The 27,008-nt window shown below is 41.8% G+C and overlaps 1 protein-coding gene across 1 annotated transcript in view; it reads right to left on the minus strand.

The window, feature by feature from the left end:
• LOC112229068 (protein shisa-like-1a) overlaps window positions 1-26,743 on the minus strand; it is a 40,592-nt gene extending 13,849 nt beyond the window's left edge. Inside the window, exons 1-3 of the mRNA XM_024394991.2 lie at window positions 26,475-26,743; window positions 8,311-8,496; window positions 3,372-3,585 (exon numbers count right to left, since the gene is read on the minus strand). Of these exons, the coding sequence (XP_024250759.1) occupies window positions 3,372-3,585; window positions 8,311-8,377 (281 nt within the window). The 5' untranslated portion in view covers window positions 8,378-8,496; window positions 26,475-26,743. The remainder of the gene's footprint in view (window positions 1-3,371; window positions 3,586-8,310; window positions 8,497-26,474) is intronic.
• Between the last annotated feature and the right edge of the window lie 265 nt (window positions 26,744-27,008).

Here is a 27,008-nt window from a genome sequence, read left to right on the forward strand (position 1 = left end):
ACTCTGGGAGGTCATTCTTCCCTGTCTGTTCTCTTACTGAGCTCCTTCACACTCTGGGAGGTCATTCTTCCCTGTCTGTTCTCTTACTGAGCTCCTTCACACTCTGGGAGGTCATTCTTCCCTGTCTGTTCTCTTACTGAGCTCCTTCACACTCTGGGAGGTCATTCTTCCCTGTCTGTTCTCTTACTGAGCTCCTTTACACTCTGGGAGGTCATTCCTCCCTGTCTGTTCTCTTACTGAGCTCCTTCACACTCTGGGAGGTCATTCTTCCCTGTCTGTTCTCTTACTGAGCTCCTTCACACTCTGGGAGGTCATTCTTCCCTGTCTGTTCTCTTACTGAGCTCCTTCACACTCTAGGAGGTCATTCTTCCCTGTCTGTTCTCTTACTGAGCTCCTTCACACTCTGGGAGGTCATTCTTCCCTGTCTGTTCTCTTACTGAGCTCCTTCACACTCTGGGAGGTCATTCTTCCCTGTCTGTTCTCTTACTGAGCTCCTTCACACTCTGGGAGGTCATTCTTCCCTGTCTGTTCTCTTACTGAGCTCCTTCACACTCTGGGAGGTCATTCCTCCCTGTCTGTTCTCTTACTGAGCTCCTTCACACTCTGGGAGGTCATTCCTGCCTGTCTGTTCTCTTACTGAGCTCCTTCACACTCTGGGAGGTCATTCCTACCTGTCTGTTCTCTTACTGAGCTCCTTCACACTCTGGGAGGTCATTCCTGCCTGTCTCTTCTCTTACTAATCTCTACCCGGTTGCTGCAGACGGAGCTGTTGGCTACATAGACAAAGATTTATATTTAAGTCTGTCATAGTACTGTGTAGTATAGTGTAGTGCAGTGTAGTAGTGTAGTGCATTGCAGTGTAGTCAAATCAAATTGAATTTGTCAATTTGTCACATGCGCCAAATACAACGAGTGTAGACTTTACTGTGAAATGCTTGCTTACAAGCCCTTCCCAACGATGCAGTTAAAAATAATAATAAAAAGAAAAATAGTACCAGATCAATGTGCAGGGGTATGAAGTATTTGAGGTAGATATGTACTTGAAGGCAGGGTAATGTACCTAGGCATCAGGGTAGATTATTATAAGAGTAAAATAAAGAACAGAGTAGCAGCCGCAGCATATGATCAGTGTAAAATCAAATCAAATCAAATTTTATTTGTCACATACACATGGTTAGCAGATGTTAATGCGAGTGTAGCGAAATGCTTGTGCTGCTAGTTCCGACAATGCAGTAATAACCAACAAGTAATCTAACTAACAGTTCCAAAACTACTGTCTTATACACAGCGTAAGGGGATAAAGAATATGTACATAAGGATATATGAATGAGTGATGGTACAGAGCAGCATAGGCAAGATACAGTAGATGGTATCGAGTACAGTATATACATATGAGATGAGTATGTAAACAAAGTGGCATAGTTAAAGTGGCTAGTGATACATGTATTACATAAGGATGCAGTCGATGATATAGAGTACAGTATATACGTATGCATATGAGATGAATAATGTAGGGTAAGTAACATTATATAAGGTAGCATTGTTTAAAGTGGCTAGTGATATATTTACATCATTTCCCATCAATTCCCATTATTAAAGTGGCTGGAGTTGAGTCAGTGTCAGTGTCAGTGTCAGTGTGTTGGCAGCAGTGTTAGTGGTGGCTGTTTAACAGTCTGATGGCCTTGAGATAGAAGCTGTTTTTCAGTCTCTCGGTCCCAGCTTTGATGCACCTGTACTGACCTCGCCTTCTGGATGATAGCGGGGTGAACAGGCAGTGGCTCGGGTGGTTGATGTCCTTGATGATCTTTATGGCCTTCCTGTAACATCGGGTGGTGTAGGTGTCCTGGAGGGCAGGTAGTTTGCCCCTGGTGATGCGTTGTGCAGACCTCACTACCCTCTGGAGAGCCTTACGGTTGAGGGCGGAGCAGTTGCCGTACCAGGCGGTGATACAGCCCACCAGGATGCTCTCGATTGTGCATCTGTAGAAGTTTGTGAGTGCTTTTGGTGACAAGCCGAATTTCTTCAGCCTCCTGAGGTTGAAGAGGCGCTGCTGCGCCTTCTTCACGATGCTGTCTGTGTGAGTGGACCAATTCAGTTTGTCTGTGATGTGTATGCCGAGGAACTTAAAACTTGCTACCCTCTCCACTACTGTTCCATCGATGTGGATAGGGGGGTGTTCCCTCTGCTGTTTCCTGAAGTCCACAATCATCTCCTTAGTTTTGTTGACGTTGAGTGTGAGGTTATTTTCCTGACACCACACTCCGACTTAACATGGTCCACACACACCTGCACAGTCGTGAAAAATTGCTCCAACCACCCAAGCCACAGACTGTTCTGGCAAATGGTTCTGGAACATGGGCTCTCGGAACAACAGACTCCGAGACTGCATCTATCCCCAAGCCATAAGACTGCTAAATAGCATAAAAGTGTGTAAGTATGTGTTTGTGTGTGTGAGCGTGTATTTAGTTTGTGTAATGTATATAGTCTTGTGAGTGTGCATAGAGTCAGTGCAAGATAGAGTCAGTGCAGAAAGTCCGGGTAACCATGTAATTAACTATTTAGCATTCTTATGGCTATTTAGCAGTCTTATGGCTTGGGGATAGATGCAGTCTCGGAGTCTGTTGTTCCGAGAGCCATGTTCCAGAACCGTTTGCCAGAACAGTCTATGGCCTGGGTGGTTGGAGCAATTTTTCACGACTGTGCAGGTGTGTGTGGACCATGTTAAGTCCTTCGTGATGTGGACATCAAGGAACTGGAAGCCCTCGACCCGCTCCACTACAGCCCTGTCGATGTGGATGGAGGCATGGTCTCTGCTCTTTCTCCTGTAGTCCACAATCAGCTTCTTGGTCTTACCGACATTTGTAATGTAGTGCAGTATTATAGTATACTATATAATATTATACTATAGTACAGTATAGTAAGATACAGTACACTAAAGCACTTTATTAAACTTTGCTGAGAGATGGCAGCCCACCCACTCACTCAGTAACAAAGCCTCAGCTCTTCACTGCTGTGGTTCTGATTCTCTCTGTAGGTGTAGATCAATGTCAATGTGCCCTTTGAGCACCAGTCAAATGGTGTCAATGAGTGGGATATTGTCAAGGGAGCTAACAGCTTATCAATCACTAACATTGAAAGGCCAGGGATTTTTTCTCTGTGGAAATGTCTCAATTGTGAGTGAAAAGCTAATGGCTGTTTCCTTGCGGATAACATTTTCTATGTTCTTAAGGTATCTGCTCGACCTAATGTAAGTAGCCTAGCAATTTATTATAACAGCACACTGTATCATATAATCACAATAATTAGCCTACTAACAGACAAGGAACAGTACCACTCCATATATACACTGACAAAACCTGAATAGGACTCACTTGTGTTTGAAGCCGTCTGTGGTGGTGGTGAGGTTGACCTGCATGACTGTCTGGAACTCAGTCTCCTTACAGCAGTACTTGAAGGCTGTGTTGTTGTGGTGACAGCAGAACATGTAGGTCTTGTTGTCAGAGAGACGAGGGCAGTGGAAACCAAAGTGGTAGCGCCCCTTGTGGTCGGAATATGGTTCACACACTCTGAAATTAGCTGATAGAGCTGTGGAAGAGAGAGAGAGAGAGAGAGAGAGAGAGAGAGAGAGAGAGAGAGAGAGAGAGAGAGAGAGAGAGAGAGAGAGAGAGAGAGAGAGAGAGAGAGAGAGAGAGAGAGAGAGAGAGAGAGAGAGAGAGAGAGAGAGAGAGAGAGAGAGAGAGAGAGAGAGAGAGAGAGAGAGAGAGAGAGAGAGAGAGAGAGAGAGAGAGAGAGAGAGAGAGAGAGACTAATGGGAACATCATGATTCAGCTTGTTGTGATTTCAATTACATTGCAAATGATGGAAAACCAAACAGAAATCAACAGGCATTTACTAATATCTGTGGAAGGATTATAAATTTGAAGGATTGAGTCAACCAGAGAGGTGTTTCTCTTTGATGGGAGTCATGGAAACATAGTTTGGCAGACTGGACTCATGTAGATGATCACCAATTACCAATCTGTCATTGTAACAGACCAGAGATAATGATTAAGTCTGTATCATATGTCATTGTGGACCAAGACAAAACCACTTGTTAGATGGGGCGGCACGGTAGCCTAGTGGTTAGAGCGCTGGACTAGCAACCGGAAGGTTGCAAGTTCAAACCCCTGAGCTGTCGTTCTGCCCCTGAACAGGCAGTTAACCCACTGTTCCTAGGCCGTCATTGAAAATAAGAATTTGTTCTTAACTGACTTGCCTGGTTAAATAAAGGTAAAAAAGACAGACACCATCGCAACCGTTCAGGATTGACATTTGGCATCTTTTCATATTTTATTAATATATATTATATATATTTTATTATAATATAATAACAGGTAAAAGCGTCCCCCATAGCATAGCTGGGGAAAGCCCTTCTAGCATTAGGGAGTGAGTGCTGCCTGCACTAGCAATGACAGAGGACGAGAGGGGGTAATTATATATTTCTGCTGCTGATGGTAAAGGTATTATCTAATCCTATGCAGGCCAAGCAGGAACAGATTGGTCATTTGAAAGGGGAGAACACTCAGATCTAATGAGCTTGGCTTATTGCCTCACTCTGGGCCGGCTGACTGAATGGCTGACTGAATGGCTGACTGACTGGCTGGCTGGATAGCTAGAATTGACTTCCCTCTGACTTGCTCTAATTGTCAGGCTTTTGCATCCATGCTGAACAGGGAAGTAGAATGAGGAGTGGGGAGGCTGTAATGAAGCCTTACTCCAGAGGTTTAAAGTCAGAGATTGATTTGAGAGACAGAGAAATTGGCTCTTTATTCTACCTTGTATCTTTGCTAGGAAATAAGAGAAATTTGATTGTATTTGATGAGAAAAGGAAAACTTCATCTTGAGGTTTAATAGTATGCAGACTCTCACAAAAGTGTGTGCACTTAAACACACTCACAGCAGTACATTCACACTCACAGCAATACATTCACACTCACAGCAGTACATTCACACTCACAGCAGTACATTCACACTCACAGCAGTACATTCACACTCACAGCAATACATTCACACTCACAGCAGTACATTCACACTCACAGCAGTACATTCACACTCACAGCAGTACATTCACACTCACAGCAGTACATTCACACTCACAGCAATACATTCACACTCACAGCAATACATTCACACTCACAGCAATACATTCACACTCACAGCAGTACATTCACACTCACAGCAATACATTCACACTCACAGCAATACATTCACACTCACAGCAGTACATTCACACTCACAGCAGTACATTCACACTCACAGCAATACATTCACACTCACAGCAATACATTCACACTCACAGCAATACATTCACACTCACAGCAGTACATTCACACTCACAGCAGTACATTCACACTCACAGCAGTACATTCACACTCACAGCAATACATTCACACTCACAGCAGTACATTCACACTCACAGCAATACATTCACACTCACAGCAATACATTCACACTCACAGCAATACATTCACACTCACAGCAATACATTCACACTCACAGCAATACATTCACACTCACAGCAGTACATTCACACTCACAGCAATACATTCACACTCACAGCAATACATTCACACTCACAGCAATACATTCACACTCACAGCAATACATTCACACTCACAGCAATACATTCACACTCACAGCAATACATTCACACTCACAGCAATACATTCACACTCACAGCAATACATTCACACTCACAGCAATACATTCACACTCACAGCAATACATTCACACTCACAGCAATACATTCACACTCACAGCAATACATTCACACTCACAGCAATACATTCACACTCACAGCAATACATTCACACTCACAGCAATACATTCACACTCACAGCAATACATTCACACTCACAGCAATACATTCACACTCACAGCAGTACATTCACACTCACAGCAATACATTCACACTCACAGCAATACATTCACACTCACAGCAATACATTCACACTCACAGCAATACATTCACACTCACAGCAATACATTCACACTCACAGCAATACATTCACACTCACAGCAATACATTCACACTCACAGCAATACATTCACACTCACAGCAATACATTCACACTCACAGCAATACATTCACACTCACAGCAATACATTCACACTCACAGCAATACATTCACACTCACAGCAGTACATTCACACTCACAGCAATACATTCACACTCACAGCAATACATTCACACTCACAGCAATACATTCACACTCACAGCAATACATTCACACTCACAGCAATACATTCACACTCACAGCAGTACATTCACACTCACAGCAATACATTCACACTCACAGCAATACATTCACACTCACAGCAGTACATTCACACTCACAGCAATACATTCACACTCACAGCAGTACATTCACACTCACAGCAATACATTCACACTCACAGCAATACATTCACACTCACAGCAGTACATTCACACTCACAGCAATACATTCACACTCACAGCAGTACATTCACACTCACAGCAATACATTCACACTCACAGCAATACATTCACACTCACAGCAGTACATTCACACTCACAGCAATACATTCACACTCACAGCAGTACATTCACACTCACAGCAATACATTCACACTCACAGCAATACATTCACACTCACAGCAATACATTCACACTCACAGCAATACATTCACACTCACAGCAGTACATTCACACTCACAGCAGTACATTCACACTCACAGCAGTACATTCACACTCACAGCAGTACATTCACACTCACAGCAGTACATTCACACTCACAGCAGTACATTCACACTCACAGCAGTACATTCACACTCACAGCAGTACATTCACACTCACAGCAGTACATATCTCATTACCCTTCTTCTTCTGTGAAATAACCTCTCACAAATAGATTTATGCCACTTAAGCTTCTGAAATACAATTTTTGTCAGCACTCAAATCTAGAATTCATATACTTGTACTGAACTGATAGAAAAGAGGAGCTTGCAGATGTCACAGAAAAAGATAGATGTCATTTGTGTACATTTTCAGGGACAATTTCTCAAACCTGTACAGACCAGCCCTGTAACTGTATACTGCAAGATAAAGGTACATGTGAAGATGATATATAAATCAAACCAGTAACTTCTAAAAGGTCAAACATCAATCCCAAACTGACATTGGAAAGACAGCATTATTGATTCAAAAATATTCCCATCTAACTCCGCCTCTGGTATTCTAGCTAATCTCATAATTGACAGGATATAAAGGAGGGGTCAGCGGTAATAGTAGGGTGAATTGGCAATAAGGAAGCAGAGCAGCTCGGGATCAGAAGTGGACCATAAAGTCCTCTAATGATGCAAGACTTAAAGAGTTAGGGAGAGGCAGACCAGGGGGAAGGCAGTCTCAGTCTTATTAGATGGGAAACAGCTGGATCTGGTTAGGAAATCATCGTAAACGTTGCCATGTTGTTAATTACATTAACACCTTTACAATTTTAGCATATTACAGTAAGCAGTTTGGCTCTATTGTTACGTTTATAACCTCAACCTGTGAGCTGAAAAAGAAAAAATCAAGATAACATTTGTAGGGTACCGACAGAGTTTCACAAATGCAGTAATCAACAATGATGTTTTACCATGCAGAATACTGTTCCTGAGACAGTCATACACCAGTCTCTCTTGCCAGACTCACAGGCAACTATGGGAAAAGACTACACACTTAAACACAAACACTGTGACGGAGCTGGCCATACCCTGTGCATATCAAGAGGTTCAAATAATAACTGGACTGATAAAAAAAGGTCAGAATTCAATAAATATTTATGAGGCTATAAAACAGATGTTTTTAAAGAGGTTGAAACCCAGACCATGCTAAAAGGTTATTAAAACAAAACTTTTCCTGCAGAAAATATAGCAAGTCTACCTCTTCCAAGCATTTTTTCCCCACTGTTCAAACAGACCACCTTTCAAGTCACAAACCAACACACCCGAAAACACTGAAATTGACAAGACAAACTACTGAAATGTTGAGGATGAAGTTGATGTTAAATGTAAAAATATGTAATGGCTTGAATAATGTCCGTTTTGGGCCCAATTAACACATAAGTAATACAATCACACATTTAAAAAGGTGAAAGTGAAGATACATTAAATGCAATAAAATGCCATCTTCACACACACACACACACACACACACACACACACACACACACACACACACACACACACACACACACACACACACACACACACACACACACACACACACACACACACACACCATAACGAAGAGGTTAAAACCGCACTGACCTGCGGTGGACAGCAGGAGGAAGATGACCGTCAGGACATTGAAGGACTGCCGGCTGGTGACAGTCATCTTCAGGTCCTCATATAGGACAGAGGACAGGAGGGGAGATTCTCTGCTTTAGCTGTACCAGGACATCATCTGCTCTCTGACCCAAACAATCACATTGCTGCTTCTGTCCGGTGAGCCACCTGGACGCAACAAGAGAACCAATGAATCACTTAATTTCATAAAATGTATGTACATATAAAGCCTGTTGTGGAAGAACTATATCAACAGCTGTCAAAAAAGGGCTACAGAAACTAAGAGCATAGAATCTTTGGATCAAATAACCTAAATCTAACCACAGGTTATTTTCTCTGATTGGACAATTGCGCCTTGCAGCATTCACCAAGGACCAAAACCATTTGAAAAAGTGTTTTTCACCCTTCAAATAGTTGTGATCAATAGGAGTGCTTGTGTTGGGAAATGTGGGACTCTCTCACCTAGTGATAAATCATACAAAGTGAGAAGAGGACCCTGTCTGGCTATAGAGGTTGTTCTCGATGAGTCTGCTTGTAGTGATGCATCACAGCAGTTCATGGAGGAAATCTCTCGTTTAAATACAGAGTGTCACCCGTGAGGCCTGTGTCGTGGCTGTCATTAGCATCGCACCACTCTATCAAACCTGTCCATCCGTACACTGTGGCTTAGTGAGATAAATGGCTTCGGAGGAACACTTTTTTTCCTTCTTTTTTTTCTTTTCTTTTTTTTCTTAGTGAGGATTGAGGACTGTTTCTGCTCTTGGACAAGTTTTTGCCTCTTGTTTATGCTTAAGTTAAGGATGAAGTGCAATTGGTCACTGTGTGTTCCTGTGGATTTGATGTTAATCTGAGATTGTGAAATTTAAAACCACAGACTTAGTCATCAAACACTCTGAATAACCATGAAGGGTTTTAGTTTAGTGCGACAATCTCCTCTTGCTCGTCTGAGATACAGATACAGAAACACTAATCAGCAGTGTAGCTACATCTGTCAGAGCTAGGAGGAATCCTACATCTCCCAGGGGGAAGAGGAGAAAGCCTGGTGAGGCTGGTTCCTGCTTCATAACATTGACGATGCAGAAAATGTGGATGTCTGTCTGCTGAGGCTGTTGGTCTCTATCACTCTGTGTGATTTCTGTCAATCTACCCATACCTGGTCCTGTTTGGTGCAGTATATCTAGCCCTGGCCTGTATGTCCCTGACAAGAAAGGGGCAAGAGGTACTGTTGGAACACAACCAAAGCCAGATGGCCGCCATACTGTACAGTGCAGTATGGAGAGAATACTGTTTGTGCCATTACAGTATAGCAGGGTTTTTTCAGTTTTTGTCTTTAATAGCTCTTTCCTCCTCAGGGAGGTAGTCAGAGAGTCTCTCTAGACTGAGCTTGTTAGGGCAGCCGTTCCTTTCTTTTCCTCTGCCTTCTAGAGAGAGAGAGAGAGAGAGAGAGAGAGAGAGAGAGAGAGAGAGAGAGAGAGAGAGAGAGAGAGAGAGAGAGAGGATGAAGGTATCGTGTTCTGTCAGACAACATGTGACTCGTGGCCAGGGATTCCCATCCTCTGAAAGATCCTCCATCCTCCTCCCCAGGCTGTCTTTCACAGGGTTTTACATGAATTCTGCCTTTTGAATCTTTTTTTAAAATGTGGAATCTCCCCTTTGTGTCATCGGCTGTCCTATTTAAGTCTACATGGTGTAAACAGACATTTATTCTGATAAACAAAGAATCTGATGTGGAGACAGAAGGTTTACATAATGAGCTTAATGTAAGTGAAGCAGAACCCCTATTCCCAACACACACACAGAATATAATCTCCGGGGTTGAACACATGTACTGCACATGTGAACAGACATGTTACACAAATGAATGGGCAGCAGGCTGTTTGCAGCATATGAATTAAAGACTGTCCTAAGATGTAACGCAAAATGACAGAATATTCTAGCCATTCTTTCTAAAAACAACAACAAAAACTGAACAAATATTATGCAATGTAAGCATAATTTGCTAAGGAGCAGCACAAATTAAGGAGCAGGCAGAACACTATATTCAATCTATTACAGTATTATGCACAAATTGCAATTTTTTTCTGGGCTGGACAGAGAAACAAACAGGAGCAGGAAATGTTACCAATTACTCCTGCATGCTGTCATGCTTTCACCTGTCACCAGAGGGTCACAGAGACCGTCCTAGAGACATTTACGACACTCAGCTGTGTCCTATTTAGAGGTGTGTTTTCTGTTGTCTTTTGCTGAAGCTTGAATTATGTGCCGGGTTTGTTTGTCTCTTGAGTGAGTTTATTCGAGACTTAGTGTTTGTTGTTTTCCCATTGATCCTTCCATTACCATTTCTCAGTAAAATATTATGTTTATCCTTAATCGCTGATTCCTTGTCTGGTCTCTTCTCTGCACCTGTGTCCAACCTCACCATGTCACAGCAAGCTTCAGCCCACAACACTTAACCAGCAGAGATCATCCAGATCAAGAATGTTGTAAACCACCAAGGAGCACAGCTGGGGCGGCAGCAAGAACAACTCCTCCAGATATCAGAAACACTCCGGGCGCTTACCAACTTCCTCCAACCACAGTCCAACCCAAAACCAAGAGAAGCCAATGCCCAAGTCTCATCACCCAGTGCTACAGGTGTCGTCGTAATTCCTCCAGGGAACCTGCACAGGGAACCCAAGATCCCAGCCCCCGAGCCCCACTAACAGACTTTATGATCCGCGATCAGCCCATTCTCAAGTGTTACAATGGAGACACGCCTCTAAATAATCTGGGCATCCAGGGGTTAATCAGACACTGGAGTTCCTGAGGCGGAGATTCTGGTGGCCCAACATGATTGAGGATGTGAGATACATTGTTGCGGCCTGTTCCACCTGTGTCCATAGCAAGTCATGACAGCTCCAACCTCTGCCCATCTCCAGCCGGCCCTGGTCCCACCTGTCCGTAGACTTTATCACAGGGTTACTTCCATCCCAAGGTCTTACCACTATCCTGGTGGTCGTTGTTCAATTCTCCAAGGCAGCCCATTTCATTGCCTTACCCAAGTTGCCCTCAGTGAAGGAGACTGCTGATCTCATGATTACCCATGTCTTTTGACTACACAGACTTCCGCGGGACATTATCTCGGATTGTGGATACCAGTTCATCGCACGGTGTTCGAAAGCCTCCTGCTCAATGTGGGGGGAGGCGGTGAGTCTCTCCTCCGGGTTCCACCTACAGCCGAATGGACAAACGGAGGAGCTGGAGAAGTTCCTCCACTGTTTCGTCTCCACATAGGCCAGCAACTGGAGCAAGTTCCTTGCCTGGACAGAGTTTGCTCACATCCCACTGCCGGTCGCCGTTCGAGTGTCAGTTTGGGTTCCTCCCCTCCCCTGTTTCCTGAACAAGAGGCTGAAGCGGGGGTGCCATCAGCCGAGGCGTTCATCCTCCTTGCTCCTCTCATCTGCACGACACCAACACCAGGCAACCCGGCACCGAAGACCTTTTCGGCTCCTCCGACTGGGTCAACAAGTGTGGCTGTCCACCAGGGATCTTCCCTTAAAGGTGGACTCGTGGAAGCTCGCCCCACGCTACATAGGCCCATTCAAGATCCTCAGTCGCATCAGCCCGGTCACCTATTGTCTCAAGCTTCCCAGGTAAATGAGGGGTTGTCCATCATTCCATGCCTCTCGTCTCAAGCTGGTAAGGACCAGTTCCTTCTCTCCCTCCACACCTGCCCCTCGGCCCCCTCGACTTGTCAATGGTCGCCCGACCTACACTGTCTAGTGTCTGTTGGAGGCAGTACCTGGTGGCCTGAGAGGGCTACAGCCCTGAGGAGCGGGCGTGGGTGCCTGACCGGGACATCCTGGATCCAGGACTCTTTCGGGACTGGCTCCACGGCTGGATCAGCTCCTAGAAGGGAGGATACTACAGGATACTGAGGCAGAGACCATCCTAGAGACATTAACAACACCCAGGTGTGTTCTATTTACTCATTATGATTTTCCTGTTAAAAAGGTGTGTTTTCTGTTGTCCTTTGCTGAGGCTTGATTTATGTGCCGGGTGCATTTGTCTCCTGAGTGAGGTTTTCCCAGTGTTACCCAGTGTTTTTCCCAGTGTTACCCAGTGTTTTCCCAGTGTTACCCAGTGTTTTCCCAGTGTTACCCAGTGTTTTCCCAGTGTTACTATGATCCTTACCATTTCTCAATGAAGTATTATGTTTATCCTTAACCACTGATTCCTGGTCTGATCTCTTCCCTGCACCTGGGTCTAACCTCACCATGTCACACATGCACTATGAAGTCTGCATTACTACCAGACAGGAGATCCAGATCTGTCAGTTGGTTGATAAGAAACTACTGAAGGTTTCAGTCTGTTTGCAAATTCCGACGAGATAGAGCGAAAGACACACTCTTATTGCATTCTTACGCTCTCTTGTTTTTAATAAAACATTTGCTTCTAGCCAGTGACACATTTTGCTTTCTAAAAATGCTGTTTTATTTGCTCTTGAGTTTGTTCATTTAATGCATTTGCATCTTTTGCGGGGCTAGACAGAATATTCCCTTCTGGATATAGATTTCTATTTGATTTATTGTTGAATGGCTGTTCAGCTGTTAATTCCAAGGAAATGACTTCAACCCCTTTGACTCATTTACCGTATTGTCAGCCTAGGAAGTGCAGCATGTAGGGCATCACTGACTTTTCACCTGTATTTGTCTCGTTGAAATGCCTGCATGGGAGCGCTAGCCTTGATGTCTCCTCATTTCCTATAGCCACACAAATAGCCTTTTTGGTTGCAAGCCCTCTGTCTATCCATCCTAATGTACAATACTACTGTGCCAATCTGTCCCCCGAGACACAAGAGGAGTGAGTTTGTGGGGAAATAAGATTAGCTGTCACAGAAGATTGAGCATTCCGGTCAGCTATCGTCTCCAGGCATCAGGTCCTGGTCTCACTGATGGTCTGATTGATGCTCTTTATGAATTCATATCCGAATGAATTGAATTTTATTCCAGTTTTATGACTTTAGAGTTTCAGCTAGAGGCTGTGCTGTGGTCCGTTATGAGCCAACATTTGATAGCTGTAGTAACGCTGGGATCTAATGACTGTAATTGACACACAAGCCTCGACAGCAGATCATGATCAAATAGCTTAACGGGGACCGTCCGGTGCTGTGCTTTCATGCTCTGGTCTCTGTGTGTGTGTGTGTGTGTGTGTGTGTGTGTGTGTGTGCGTGCGTGCATATATTTGTGTGTGTGTGTATAAATGTATAAGACTCTTTCCTTTGTAGAGGTGCCATTATTTGGCATGAGTGCATTTTGTTTTCCAGTCTAAATTACCATGCTTGAAATATCAAAAGCACAAAATCCCCCCCCCCCCAAATTCGAGGTGCCTTGTGTACATCATACCTGCTGTTCCCGTAGTGACGGCTCTGAAGAGGATTGAGTTCAGTCCTTTTTCTAAAAAGATTAATGTCCTCAAAATAAACACAAGGCAGTAGGGTGCAAATGCAAGTGGACTTGCGGCTTGTGGTTGCCTGGGAAACCTTTTCTCACAAAAGAGACGGGGGGGGGGGTTATTGCTCTATCTAGTGAGTAATTAGCACCTGTGGTAGTGAACAGGAAATTCAAAAGAAATAAAACAACACGGCAGGGTTACCATGCCAGGGAGCGTGTTGTGTTTGTGGTGAGTGTGGCCCATTCTACTTTACTGGGCTGCTGTATTGTGTGCCTGCCTGCATGGGAGGATTGTTTTTGGCTTGTAACAGTTTGTTAATTAAAGCTAGAATCCTTAGTTGCTACCATACATTTTTTGGACTTATACATGAATTATATATACTAATTGACTCTTGAAGAATATAACTTACAAATGCCTCATGAGCTTAGTTTAACTGTCACACCACATCAGAACCCAAAATAGAAGTAAACATTATTTGTATACAAAGTGAACTATAATTTTGATATAATGGATACCTTACATTTCTCCAGGCCCATCCCTCAGCTATCACTAAAACACAGGCAGGGTGTTCCATCTATTATTGTTTCAATTAAGGATTACAGTTTTAAGTTGACAAAATCAGAGGAATCAGCACTGTAATCAAACTCAATTCAGCTGGAGGCCTGTTGAGATGTGTCTGTGGGGAGAAAACGCTCCCCCATCCCACACACTGCTCATTCTTCTCTCGTCAGAATCCTCAAGGACAGATATGAAAAGTGGGTTTCTTTTTGTTTGGAAAGGCTAGAAGTGGGGTAATTGTGGTGATATTCTTTCCAAAGGCTTCAAAACAACTATTTTGAGCCTGAACGCATATGGGATGAAATAATATTGTCACATGGCTAATTAATATTTTCTATGTCTTAGAATATCTCAATATCTCAAAATCAATCTGTGGTAACTGTAGCAATATGCATTTAGCACTAACATATTTGAGGTTTCCTCATTTCTTTGACTAGACCAATATTGTGAAGCTTGACTTCTCATTGAATATGGATTGATATTGGCAAGTTGAAAGTGATGGACATAGGATACAGACATAACTTGATTAAGACGTATCCACATGCATGAACCATTCAAAGGGATATATTAGCAACATGCAAAAGCCACCCAGCGGTTTTAAGCAGAGCTGATCTGAATACTCTCTGGGACAAATTAGAATTAAACTGACGATGATGTCCTTTTGGTGCCAAGCTCACTCAGTAATACAAATATACAATCAGCCGAGAGATTTTCAAATGAACCTGCCACTGGAGTTTAACAAGTTGAATTCGTTATACAATCAAGGTCCTCAAAATAAATTGGGGATTGGAATTTATTAGAACCCCTATCATATTCCAAGTTTTTCTCTGTTTCTCTCTACTATCTACAAAGCCCATGCTTCCCAGAGGATATAAAATACTATTTACTATGGTCCACTTCTCTGAGAGAGAGAGTGAGAGAGAGAGAGAGAGAGAGAGAGAGAGAGAGATCAGCCAAATTGAGTGAGGCTAAGTGGAGTACGATGAACACAAAGGGAGCAGCTGCCTGTATTGCCACCAGTCAGATAGTCAACACTCATGTCTGGCTGCCTGTATTTTTTTTGTATTGTTGTGGGTAGCTTTAAAGATGCAGTCCGGCACTTACAAATTTGTAATATATTGTAAAAATTGGAATTTGTAACATATCCTACCCCAAAAATATACATTAAATGAAATGGATGACATAGTACACCATTTTCGTGGGACCCATTTGGCTCGTGAGCGCTACTTTCAAAACTACTGGCTGAAATTATACAACATCTTAGAAGCATTGCTTATAATGGAAACACATGGGAAGTTTTAAGTATGAATATCTTGTTAGAATTATGTCTCGTTAGAATGAAAGATTTCACTGAGCACCAAAATGTGTTGTAGACTAGATGTACCCACACTAAGCCATTCTCATAAACAGCATGGTTGTCTACTGATATGTTCATTGAGAGTGTTGATGTAATAAATCATTAGGGAATGATTAATATCATCCAGTAGTTATGGATGATTCTTATTTTCATTAATGTTGCATTAATGTCTCTATGATGTTGGATTCCATATTTGAAATTCCTATCTGGCTATTTGTCCATAAGGTTATTGGTTTAGGAGTATATTTAGAGGTTAGGGTCAGAGGATGATGTGGTGGCAGTCCAAGAGAAATTAGTTCAGCCCAAAGCACAGTGTCAGAGAATCCAAACAAACAGTCTGGTTGTGTCTGGGAGATACTGTCTTGTCTGCCCATATCAAAGATCACATACAGGGATAGGACATCTCTCTGGAGGATATTTTTCTGGGTACCCATAGCCTTAGTCCTGCTATTGTGGTTGTCAGACTACTTGCCCAAACTATAAATACTGTAACTGAATTTAACAATAAACATATTGACTGAGATGAATGACTTGACATCAATCTCCCTTAATATACAGGATCGGTGTCCCTATACCGGGACGGTTGAGCTAACATGCGCTAATGTGATTAGCATGATAGTTGTAAATAACAGCAAACTTTCCAGGACATAGACATGTCTTATATGGGCAGAAAGCTTGAGTATCAAGTCCCTAACAAGCCCAAAAAGGGTACTACATCCTGTTATCAGAAGTGTATGTTGAGGAGTGTTGGGTTTGGCACAGCATATAACCCTCCTTAAACCAAGATACAGAGACACCGCAGAAGATATACACCCAGAGAGCTCAGACTCCACCAGGTCACAGAGGTCACTGGGCAAAGGTCACACACATGCTTCACACACAAACACTGCTTCTGGGAATCACTCTTGCTCTGAGAGAATATCTGTTTTCTATCACTCTACTCTTGGTTTCAAACACTAATGGTGTTTTGGCAGGTGGTTATACGGACTGTTAACTCCAAAAAGTGGAGAGTTGAGGAGAGCTCTTCCAGCTAGAGCCTGTATCCAGAAATTGTCATGTGAAGTGTTGGGTGGCTGGGCCTTTACTGAGGAATCCCACCTCAATACTGAGCCTGTCTGTCCACTTAATAATACATACATTATCACCTAATGTTCTGTTAGATATTTTTATCAACTTAAGTTCTTGCGAACATAACACGTTTTGAACTTCTATTTGCATTTCATGGCCTGTAGGCATCATTGACCTGAGCTCACACAACTCATTTTGAGTTTAAAAAAGTATGGATAAGTATGCATAATGCATGGATGATTTTGACTATAACAAATACTCAGATGAAACATATTGTGCTATTTATCACAGACTACTTTGTGTCAAAGTTTAACAAGGACTCTCCTCCTCACCAGTGTCATGATCAAAGATATGATCAAGAGCCTCACATACAATATATCGTTTGGTCTTTGTGCTGCCACAGAATTAATTGTGAGCAAGACCTCAAAAAAGCTTTATATACCAGAGCTGCAAGAAAAGTTCTATAGATTATTGAAACAATGTTGCAATTGTTTGTGAGAATGTCAACAGGTGTGGTTCCCGTGGGGGTTGCCATGGAAGCCAAGAAGGGGAGTGAGGTGTGTGTGTGTCTGTGTGCTCAAACACACACACATGTGGGGGTCTGGGAGAGGAATTGTGTCCATCTGATGAATGGGCATGTGCCTGAACTCAATTTTATACACTAATTGTAGACTCACCCATTAATTTCTAAGGACTGGTAATTTTTGATTGGGAACACCACAGGCGTACAAAAGTTAAATAAAGCACCCAAAATGTAATGAAAATCATCTAAATGTATTTTGTGTGTTCAAATGCCCTGTGTGGACAAAGTCAGGGAACCTTATGACAATCAGATTACATGAACTACATTTTTCAGAGAAAGAACTTGTAAATCGGTCCAATTCGACCGGAACACAGCAGGAGGGTTAATGACCAGAGACACAGCCACAGTGCCTTCAGAAAGTATTCATACCCTTTGACTTATTCAACAGTTTGTTGTGTTATAGACTGAATTCAAAATGGATTGAATTTATTTTTAATATATTTTCTCACCCATCTACACACATTACCCCACAATAACAAAGTTAAAACATGTTTTTTGAAATGTTTCCAAATGAAATACAGAAATATCTCACTTACACACCCCTGAGTCAACACATGTTAGAATACCTTTTGGCAGCGATTACAGCTGTGAGACTTATGGGTAAGTCGCTAAGATCTTTGCTTACCTGGATTGTACAATATTTGCCCAATATTCTTTTCAAAATTCTTCAAGCTCTGTCAAATTGGTTGTTGATCATTGCTAGACAACAATTTTCAAGTCTTGCCATTGATTTTAAGTCAAAACTGTAACTCAGCCACCCAGGAACATTCACTGTCTTCTCTGTAAGCAACTCCAGTGTACTGTAGGTTTGGCCTTCTGTTTTAGGTTATTGTCCTGCTGAAAGGTGATCTCATCTCCCAGTGTCTGGTGGAAAGCAGGCCGAACCAGGTTTTGCTCTAGGACTTGTTCTTAGCTCCATTCTGTTTATTTTTTATCCTGAAAAACTCCCCAGTCCTTAACGATTACAAGCAGCTAACACTATGCTTGCAAATATGGAGAGTGGCAGTTTGTATTCAGGACAAAAAGTGTATTGCTTTGCCACATTTTTTGCAGTATTGTTGCAAACAAGATGGATGTTTTGGAATATTTTTTATTCTGTACAGGCTTCGTTCTTTTCACTCTGTCATTTAGGTTAGTGTTGTGCAGTAACGACAATGTTGTTGATCCATCCCCAGTTTTCTCCTATCACAGCCATTCAACTGTTTTAGTCACCATTGGCATCATGGGGAAATCCCTGGGCAGTTTCCTTACTCTCCTGCAACTGAGTTAGGAAGGACGCCTGTTTCTTTGTAGTGACTGGGTATATTGATACACCATCCACGTGTAATTAATAACTTCACCATACTCAAAGGGATATTCAATGTTTGTTTTTTACCCATCTCCAATAGGTGCCCTTCTTTGTGAGGCATTGGAAAACCTCCCTGGTCTTTGTGGTTGAATCTGTGTTTGAAATTCACTGCTCAACTGAGGAACCTTACAGATAATTGTATATGTGGTGTACAGAGATGAGGTAGTCATTCAAAAATGTTAAATGTTAAAGACTATTATTGCAGACAGTGATTTCATGCAACTTATGTGACTTGTTAAACAAATGTTGTCTCCTGAACCTAGTTGGGCTCGCCATAACAAAGGGATTCAATACTTATTGACTGAAGATATTTCAGCTTGACATTTTGTATTCATTTGTAAAAAATAAAAAAAATACATTGAAAAACATAATTCCACTTCAACATGGGGTACTGTGTGTAGGCAAACATAAAAAAATATGTGCATTTAATCCATTTCAAATTCAGGCTGTAAGACAACAAAATGTGGAAAAAGTCAAGGGATATGATAACTTTCTGAAGGCACTGTAGTTCACCTTCTCAGTCAAAGTGAGGTGATGGAACTTTATAGAAAAGTAATGTACTGTGATTTCAAAAACACTTCTGACATCATATATTAATAAGAAGATGGGACAACATAGTGTTAGCTTTAGGAACGTATTTCGTAAGATAAACCGGATATACTTACAGAGCATTATAGATACTGTAGTTCATCATGCTACAGTGATGAAGCACACTGACCCATTCCATTCTGGCATGCTCTCTAAAAAAAAATCGATATCATTTTAACTAAAATTCTGTCCCTTCTCAAAATATTATTTGAAATATACACTTGGCTCTCCAACCCTGTTCCTGGAGAGCTACTGTTGCTCCAACTGTAATCTAGTGTACCTGATTTCAATAATTAACTAGTTGATAAGCTGAATCAGGTTAGTTACAACTGGGGTTGGAGTGAAAACCTACAGGATGGTAGCTCTCCATGAACATGCTTGGAGAGCCCTGCACGAGGCACTTAGATATTAGCTGAATTCCATTGTGATTACTTTTTGCAGGATTTCACACAAAATGGGTAAAATAGTAAAGTAAAATCTGAAATCTCATTACATTAACATTTTGTGAATATGGTTGATTGAAATAGTAGAATGCACGAGGTGCAATTTCAAAACTTGGTTGTGCATCAGCAGTTTTCCTCTTGTTATATGTCACACACTGACAGTCACTCAATTAGCCCATGTCAGTTACACTATTTTTGATTGGTAAATGAGTCTAGACAGCTATCTAAACTTCTAGTAATCATGGCTGAATTACCGACCTGGGCATGCAGGGCACGTGCTCAGGGGCCCTGACCACCATGGGGCCCCCATTGATGTTGTTAGTTACTCTCACTCAGATATCATATTAACATAGCATAAGTCATGGCAAAATGTGTAGAATTGCAGGATGTACTTAAAAAAATCAATTTTAAAAAAGTGTTTAAAAAAACATTTTCCCTGCTAACAGATCCATCTGTTCGTATACAATTGTAGTTTGTGATCCCAGTTAATGTGACTTACTTTGAAGCGGTTAACTGTTTAGCTAATAGGCTAAGGGTTTGTGGCAATTTTAGATATTTTTTTTTGCTGTTCTCCGACAGTATTTTTGAGTTTTTAAATTGTATAGAAATGCACTAAGTGAGCTTCAACTTTCTTTAAGAACAATTAAAGCATTTCTTAACTTCAGTGTGAAACTAACTGGATTCTGCAACAATTATGGATGATAACGCTCTGAAGGTGTATCAGGGGGAGTTGGGATATGCAAAAAACACATTTCCAATTCACACATGCATATTAATTCACACTTGTAAATGTGCGAAATAGGACAAATATAAGCACCCACCAAATTATTCATATTATTATTCATATTACTATTATTAACGGTGGGGAAGATGGCTCATTATAATACTGTCTGTTCCAGATATCAGGAGTCATAAAAAAAAACAGATCTTATAATGAATCACATTCCCTCGATCTTTATCCCAGACAACAAGGCCAATACACACAACTACAGTCATTACTACAGACATTACTACGGCAGAAATATCACATGTTCTGTTTAATGCACAGACTTCTCAGTGTCATTTTGTGTAGTTTTCCATGAATATAATTTGATTATGAAAAGCAGCTGCCACATACATCAGTGGATCTGGATCAGAAAGAGACAAAAATCGACTCTCTTACGGATGCACCTTTTTATTTTTTTAAATCTGTGGTTCCCTCTGTCCCTGTGCCATCCTGTCTGTCAGTGTACGTTCACACCAGACCACATGGAGATGAGAACATTGTCAAAGAAGGAAAGTACACCTTGCTCCACTTTTAACCCTGAGAACTATATACCAATCTATCATTCCAGTCCCACTGCTCTGGTGAGTCACTCTGTCGACAGTCAACGGACACTTAGAGGGAATAGGGGGAAGTCCTGAACATGCCTCATGCATTGGAATCTAAACTGCAGATATGAACAGCTTGGGTAAAAAGATGATGCTACCCACTGAACATCAATGAACAAATAATGAGAGAAATGTTGTCCCTCTGAGCAAGGACAGTGAGTTATGGGTGGTAATTGCATCCACTCTCTCATGGTTTGTTTAAACCCAAACCTTGGATATTAATACTCGTGTTCTGAGTGATGTTGACTTAGAGGTCAGTCCATTTTCTCCAATATAGATAATGATATTCTTGGGAATGAGCTGGCACCTTTGATGGTGGATGTGAGGTGAGGTCACATATTCCCTTCGGACACCTGGCTGTCACATTGCATGTGGTCAGACACTAGAGAGGCATCAGGGTCACAGCTTTGACATTATCCTTTTATCTGGGGTGAAAAGTTCATCCTGTCCTGACGCTTGGTCAAGTTGAGACAAAGAGGCAGCTAGGGGGACTTCATGCCGTAATGCTAACACATTCACCTGTAATCACGAACAGCACGTGTCAGACATTGACATTCCTCCCTCATTCACTTTTCATTCGATCTGGTGGCATTCGCCTCTGTATACACCTACTGGCTGAGCATAGGTCAGTGAACCTTAAGTCTATTATATGGACAGACACACCCCTGCCTCCCCACTCTCCCCTCCTTACTGAGCTGTCATTATCTGTTTTCTAATACAGGTATAGGGTGTACTGTGACACTGGTCTGTCAAAAGTCAGATCCACTAGTCAAGCAATTGGTCACAGGCAGGTAGAGCAAGTAATGAGTATTGACGATGGGGAGCTGAGCCATTCATTACAGTATGATTCAGACATCGGGCTTTTCAGAACATTGAGTTCCTGCTCCTGTGGATCCATACAATTTTTTGTAGTATGGATCAAGACATTTTGCCAATGGTAGGAGCATGGTGAGTGTCATGCTGAATCCATGGCATCACAGATTAATTGCTTTCTCGGTCTGATTGTGTTAAAATGCAGAGAAGTAGTACCAATATTAGCACAGTTTATATGTGCCATTTAGCAAAGTGCAGCCATTATTGTAATTCTAAGTCTTGTTTATCAATAGGTCAATACTTCCATAGCCAGGTAGTATAGGATTTAAAAATGTGATGCATGTTCTGTTGACCCAAAGATGCACTTCTGTACACAGAGCATTAACACAGAAGCACACAGCACATTAGTATTCAAAACTGCCAGTGGGTGAAAATGTCTCTGAATTTCAACATCATGTTCTTTATTTTATTATTCCTGCTTCTCATTTCAGCAAGGCTTAAATACACAACGAGAGAGAGAGAGAGAGAGAGAGAGAGAGAGAGAGAGAGAGAGAGAGAGAGAGAGAGAGAGAGAGAGAGAGAGAGAGAGAGAGAGAGAGAGAGAGAGAGAGAGAGAGAGAGAGAGAGAGAGAGAGACTCTACCCTCGTATTGGGTGACAAAGCAACCACCCACAAATAATGTTAATGTGTATACTGATGGAATGACATTGTAGTGAAGGGTGACTACAAGCAAATCAACACTATTGACATTTCAGTTTAATGAATGCATTTAATGGATTAATGGAATGTGGTTTTATATGGAGTAAACAACAACGACAAGCTTTTAATTTGCACTGTTTTATCCATTGAGCAGACACGGTAATACACAGCAGTAAACGGTGTCCGAATGCATAGAGTTCTCTATTCCTAGTATCAGATATTACACTTGACAGTGTAACAGGGTAGACCGCTAGCTTACTGTGTCTGGCGTCTAATGGTTTTAAATACAAGGCCCCGCGGGCCCACAGACACAGAGGATACACAATACAGCTGAAGAGATGAGAGTCTATTATACATATATTCCTGCTAGGTTCCTGCTAGAGATGATCATCTGTTGAGTGGAATTGGATACGGGGGAGCATCAAAGGCAATGTCAAGGAACCAACTGCTGTATATGAACTGAGGCTGCCTGCCTGGTTCCGTCAGTCACACAGAGAGAAACAGAGACAGAGAGAGAGACTCATAGACCCAACCCTGAAATGGGGAACTCCGTATGAACTTTATGCAGAGATAACTTGATAAGACTGATATTCTATATGGTATTCTGCGAATTTCGACTGCAGATGTTTATTAAAAGTCATTGACAGTTTTTTTCTTAGCTAACCATCTAAATGGTTTGTTTGTAGACTTGGCTTGCTGATAACCTGTCTGTGTTATCTTAAATAAGACATCTCAGTCTTATCCCCCCCACCATAAAAAGCTTATACAATTAAATAAACCTTTCACTTTTCTTTGCTGATAGGGGATAAGTGGTTGTCTCACCTAGCTATCTTAAGATGAATGTATTAACTGTAAGTTGCTGCATATAAGAGTGTCTGCTAAATGACTAAAATGTCAAATGAAAGACATTTGTTGATATAGCCCTATTGGATTGAGGCTATGTTGAGTGCTTTTAATTGACACCTACCCTTGTAGTGCTCAACAGCTGCCCAGACAGACAGGGTTAGACATGTGACAGCCTGTGAGACATTAACAGAGTCATGACACTCCAAGCTTTTTTTAGAATTTATCAGACCTACTTCCTTCAGTTATTTCATGTTAAAGCCTGAGAAGTACATCTGCTGGATCTACTGCTGGCGCTGTCTACTGCCACCTATTCTGCATTTTATTTTGCATTCCGCAGATACTGTTGAAAAACTGTTCTTAAATGGAATCAAATGGAACGAAACGGGGATAAACATACCTGAATTTGTCCAATGGAAACTCTCATTTGCAACTGTTGGACTAATTATTACACCCTAGATCAGCTAGATGCAGGCAAGAGTTTGCAAGGCGGTATTGAATGTGTCACTGTCTGTCACCTTGATTACTCAAAATTCTCGACCTGTGCACCTGCGATGTAAACTTTAATTCATAAGCTAGGTTGTAGCAACCTCATGATGGGTACAGGGGAAATTTGAGTATCATGCAGTAGCATAAATCTAGCGATGTTACATTGAACTGGGTGAATGGAATATGAATGACAGTCACCCAATATGCTGTAACAGAAATAAGGCAAAGCTCATTAAAAAAAAATCTTCCTCCCTCATCTTAAAAACTTCTTGGCACACCCATCCCATTAGCGGGATCATTTTCATCAACATCCGCTGAATTGCAGAGCGCAAAATTCAAATTAAATTACTAAAAATATTTAATTTTCATGACATCACAAGTGCAAAATAGCAAAACACAGCTTAGCTTGTTGTTAATCCACCTGGTGTGTCAAATTTCAAAAAAGCTTAACAGCAAAAGCTATCCAAGCGTTCATGTTAGGACATCTTTCAGCAGACAAAACATTACAAACAGCTAGCAGCAAAGTAGATTGGTCACGAAAGTCAGAAAAGCAATAAAATGAATCGCTTACCTTTGATGATCTTCGGATGTTTGCACTCACGAGACACAATAAATGTTCCTTTTGTTCCATAAAGATTATTTTTATATCCAAAATACCTCCATTTGGTTGGCGCGTTTTGTTCAGAAATCGACAGGCTCGAGCGGTCACGACGGGGCAGACGAAAATTCCAAATAGTATCCGTAAAGTTCGTAGAAACATGTCAAACGTTTTTCATAATCAATCCTCAGGATGTTTTTACAATAAATAATCAATCATATTTCAACCGTAGCTTTTTCAATAGGAGAGAGAGAGAAAATGTGTGCTCCAAGTTGTTGCACATGCAAAACTCTGCTAGCTCCCAGCCATCCACTGACGCGATGTGATCCTTCTCGCTCATTTTTCAGAATAAAAGCCTGAAACTATGTCTAAAGACTGTTCACACCATGTGGAAGCCATAGAGAAAGGAATCTGGTTGATATCCCTTTAAATGGAGGGAAGGCATGCAATGCAACAGGGAGATTCATTTCTCTTAGGCACTTCCTTGTTGGATTTTCCTCAGGTTTTTGCCTGCAATATCAGTTCTGTTATACTCACAGACAATATTTTGACAGTTTTGGAAACTTTAGAGTGTTTTCTATCTGACAATTATATGCATATTCTAGATTCTGGACCTGAGAAATAGGCAGTTTCATTTGGGTATGTTTATATACTGCCCCATGTTCCAACCGAGTGTGTGTTCCTATATATCTTCTCCCTTGTTTAATTAAAACAAGTGAATTCATAATCACTTACAACACGTACCCCCTCAGAGCATTTAATGTAAACTTTTCCATTCACTAAATCACTTTCCCTACGTCAGAGAACAGTGTTCTCAGAGAAGGACCCACAGGTGAGCTACTGTGTAAAGCCACCCTGTAAGCATGCTGAAATGCATCCATCAACTAAAATGCAAGAGGGAATATGCTACATGCTCTCAGTGCCATGCCTGAATCATTTCCCAGTTTGCAGTCATTAAATGTGAAGGCTCAGCACTGTGTGCATTAGCCCTAATGGACACATTACCTCAAAATACTCCAAAGGCCACTGTACGCAGACACAATCACAGACATGCACACGTGCACGCACAGACACGCACACACAAGATGCCTCTGGCCACGTTTACTCAAACAAAAACTTGCAACCCACAGGGCACAGACATCAATTCAACGTCTATTCCACGTTGGCTCAATGCAATTTCATTAAAATGACATGGAAACAACATCTATTCAACCAGTGTATGCCCAATGTTTTTTTAAACTAATTTCTTTAGTGAATTCTAAATCATTAGTCAGTGAGAAGACGGCTTTTTGTGATGTACAAAGGGATTGTCCCTCTCCTCTCTAAATCCTCTCAACGCACCTCCACGTGCCTGATTCCAGGTTACCCACCGACAGCCACTGCCAATCTGCCTTAATTGCCTCACATGTAAAGGGAGAGCTGAGAGACAGAACTTGCTGCCCTCGCCTTTCTTACACTGAGCTCACTCTGCTACCATGGTAGAGAGAAAACACTCCACCTGGATATCAGACAATAAGAGAGCACACCATGTTTACAACCCAACCCAGAGTGTAACTTCTCTCCTCAGTCCTCACAACCAAAGAGGCAGGCATCCCTCAACGATGAAAACAGTGTGTTGTTTGACGTAGTAAGTGTGAACTTTCTCATCCTTCAGTCTCTTGACTGTAGATCTACTCAACATGATGATGTTGTATTTTAATTGCTTGTTTTTTGTTGTTGTTTACTTTACAGTTCTTTGAGATTTCTTTATATAATGAATAGTGCTATTAAATCTGAAGATATGATTAATATTATTATTATAATAAACTATCACACAAAACCATACAAGCTCATGTGTGTCTTCCTGCACGACTATGTAAATACACACTTTTATAGTGAAAAGAAGAGGTCCACACAGAGCAGAAAGAGAGAAAGAGAGAACTACTCTAGTTGATAAGACCAGTTTTTCAACTCACCTTTGTTGAGCCTATAAAGGAGGGTCTTTCCCGTTCCTTCGTTCAGTAAATGTTTACTCTTTGTTTACTCTTCCTTTGTTGCAGCTTGACACAAATACATCCTCACCCTAAGGACATGATCTAAATCAACAGCGCGTGAGGGAGAGAGGCAGGAAGGAAATGCCAAAGAAGAAAAGAGCACTCTCCTCAAGTCCTCTGCACTGTATCCAACCGGTTAGAGCTCAGCGATAGAGTGTGTGTGTGAGAGAGAGAGAGAGAGAGAGAGAGAGAGAGAGAGAGAGAGAGAGAGAGAGAGAGAGAGAGAGAGAGAGAGAGAGAGAGAGAGAGAGAGAGAGAGAGAGGAAGAGAGCTAGAGAGATGAAGCGATACTGCGTGAGTGAGTGAGAGAGCTAGTGGCGAGCCAGTAAGAGAGTGGAGTGTAGCAAGCAGTGTTCACACTAGGGTGACTCTTTAGCCCCGTTTATACCTGACACTTACATGCGTTCTTCATCCTGATCTTTTCTTGATCTAGTCTGTTTACACTTGTGAAATCGG

This window comes from Oncorhynchus tshawytscha, linkage group LG01 (genome assembly GCF_018296145.1).
Source record: "Oncorhynchus tshawytscha isolate Ot180627B linkage group LG01, Otsh_v2.0, whole genome shotgun sequence".
NCBI lineage: Eukaryota > Metazoa > Chordata > Actinopteri > Salmoniformes > Salmonidae > Oncorhynchus > Oncorhynchus tshawytscha.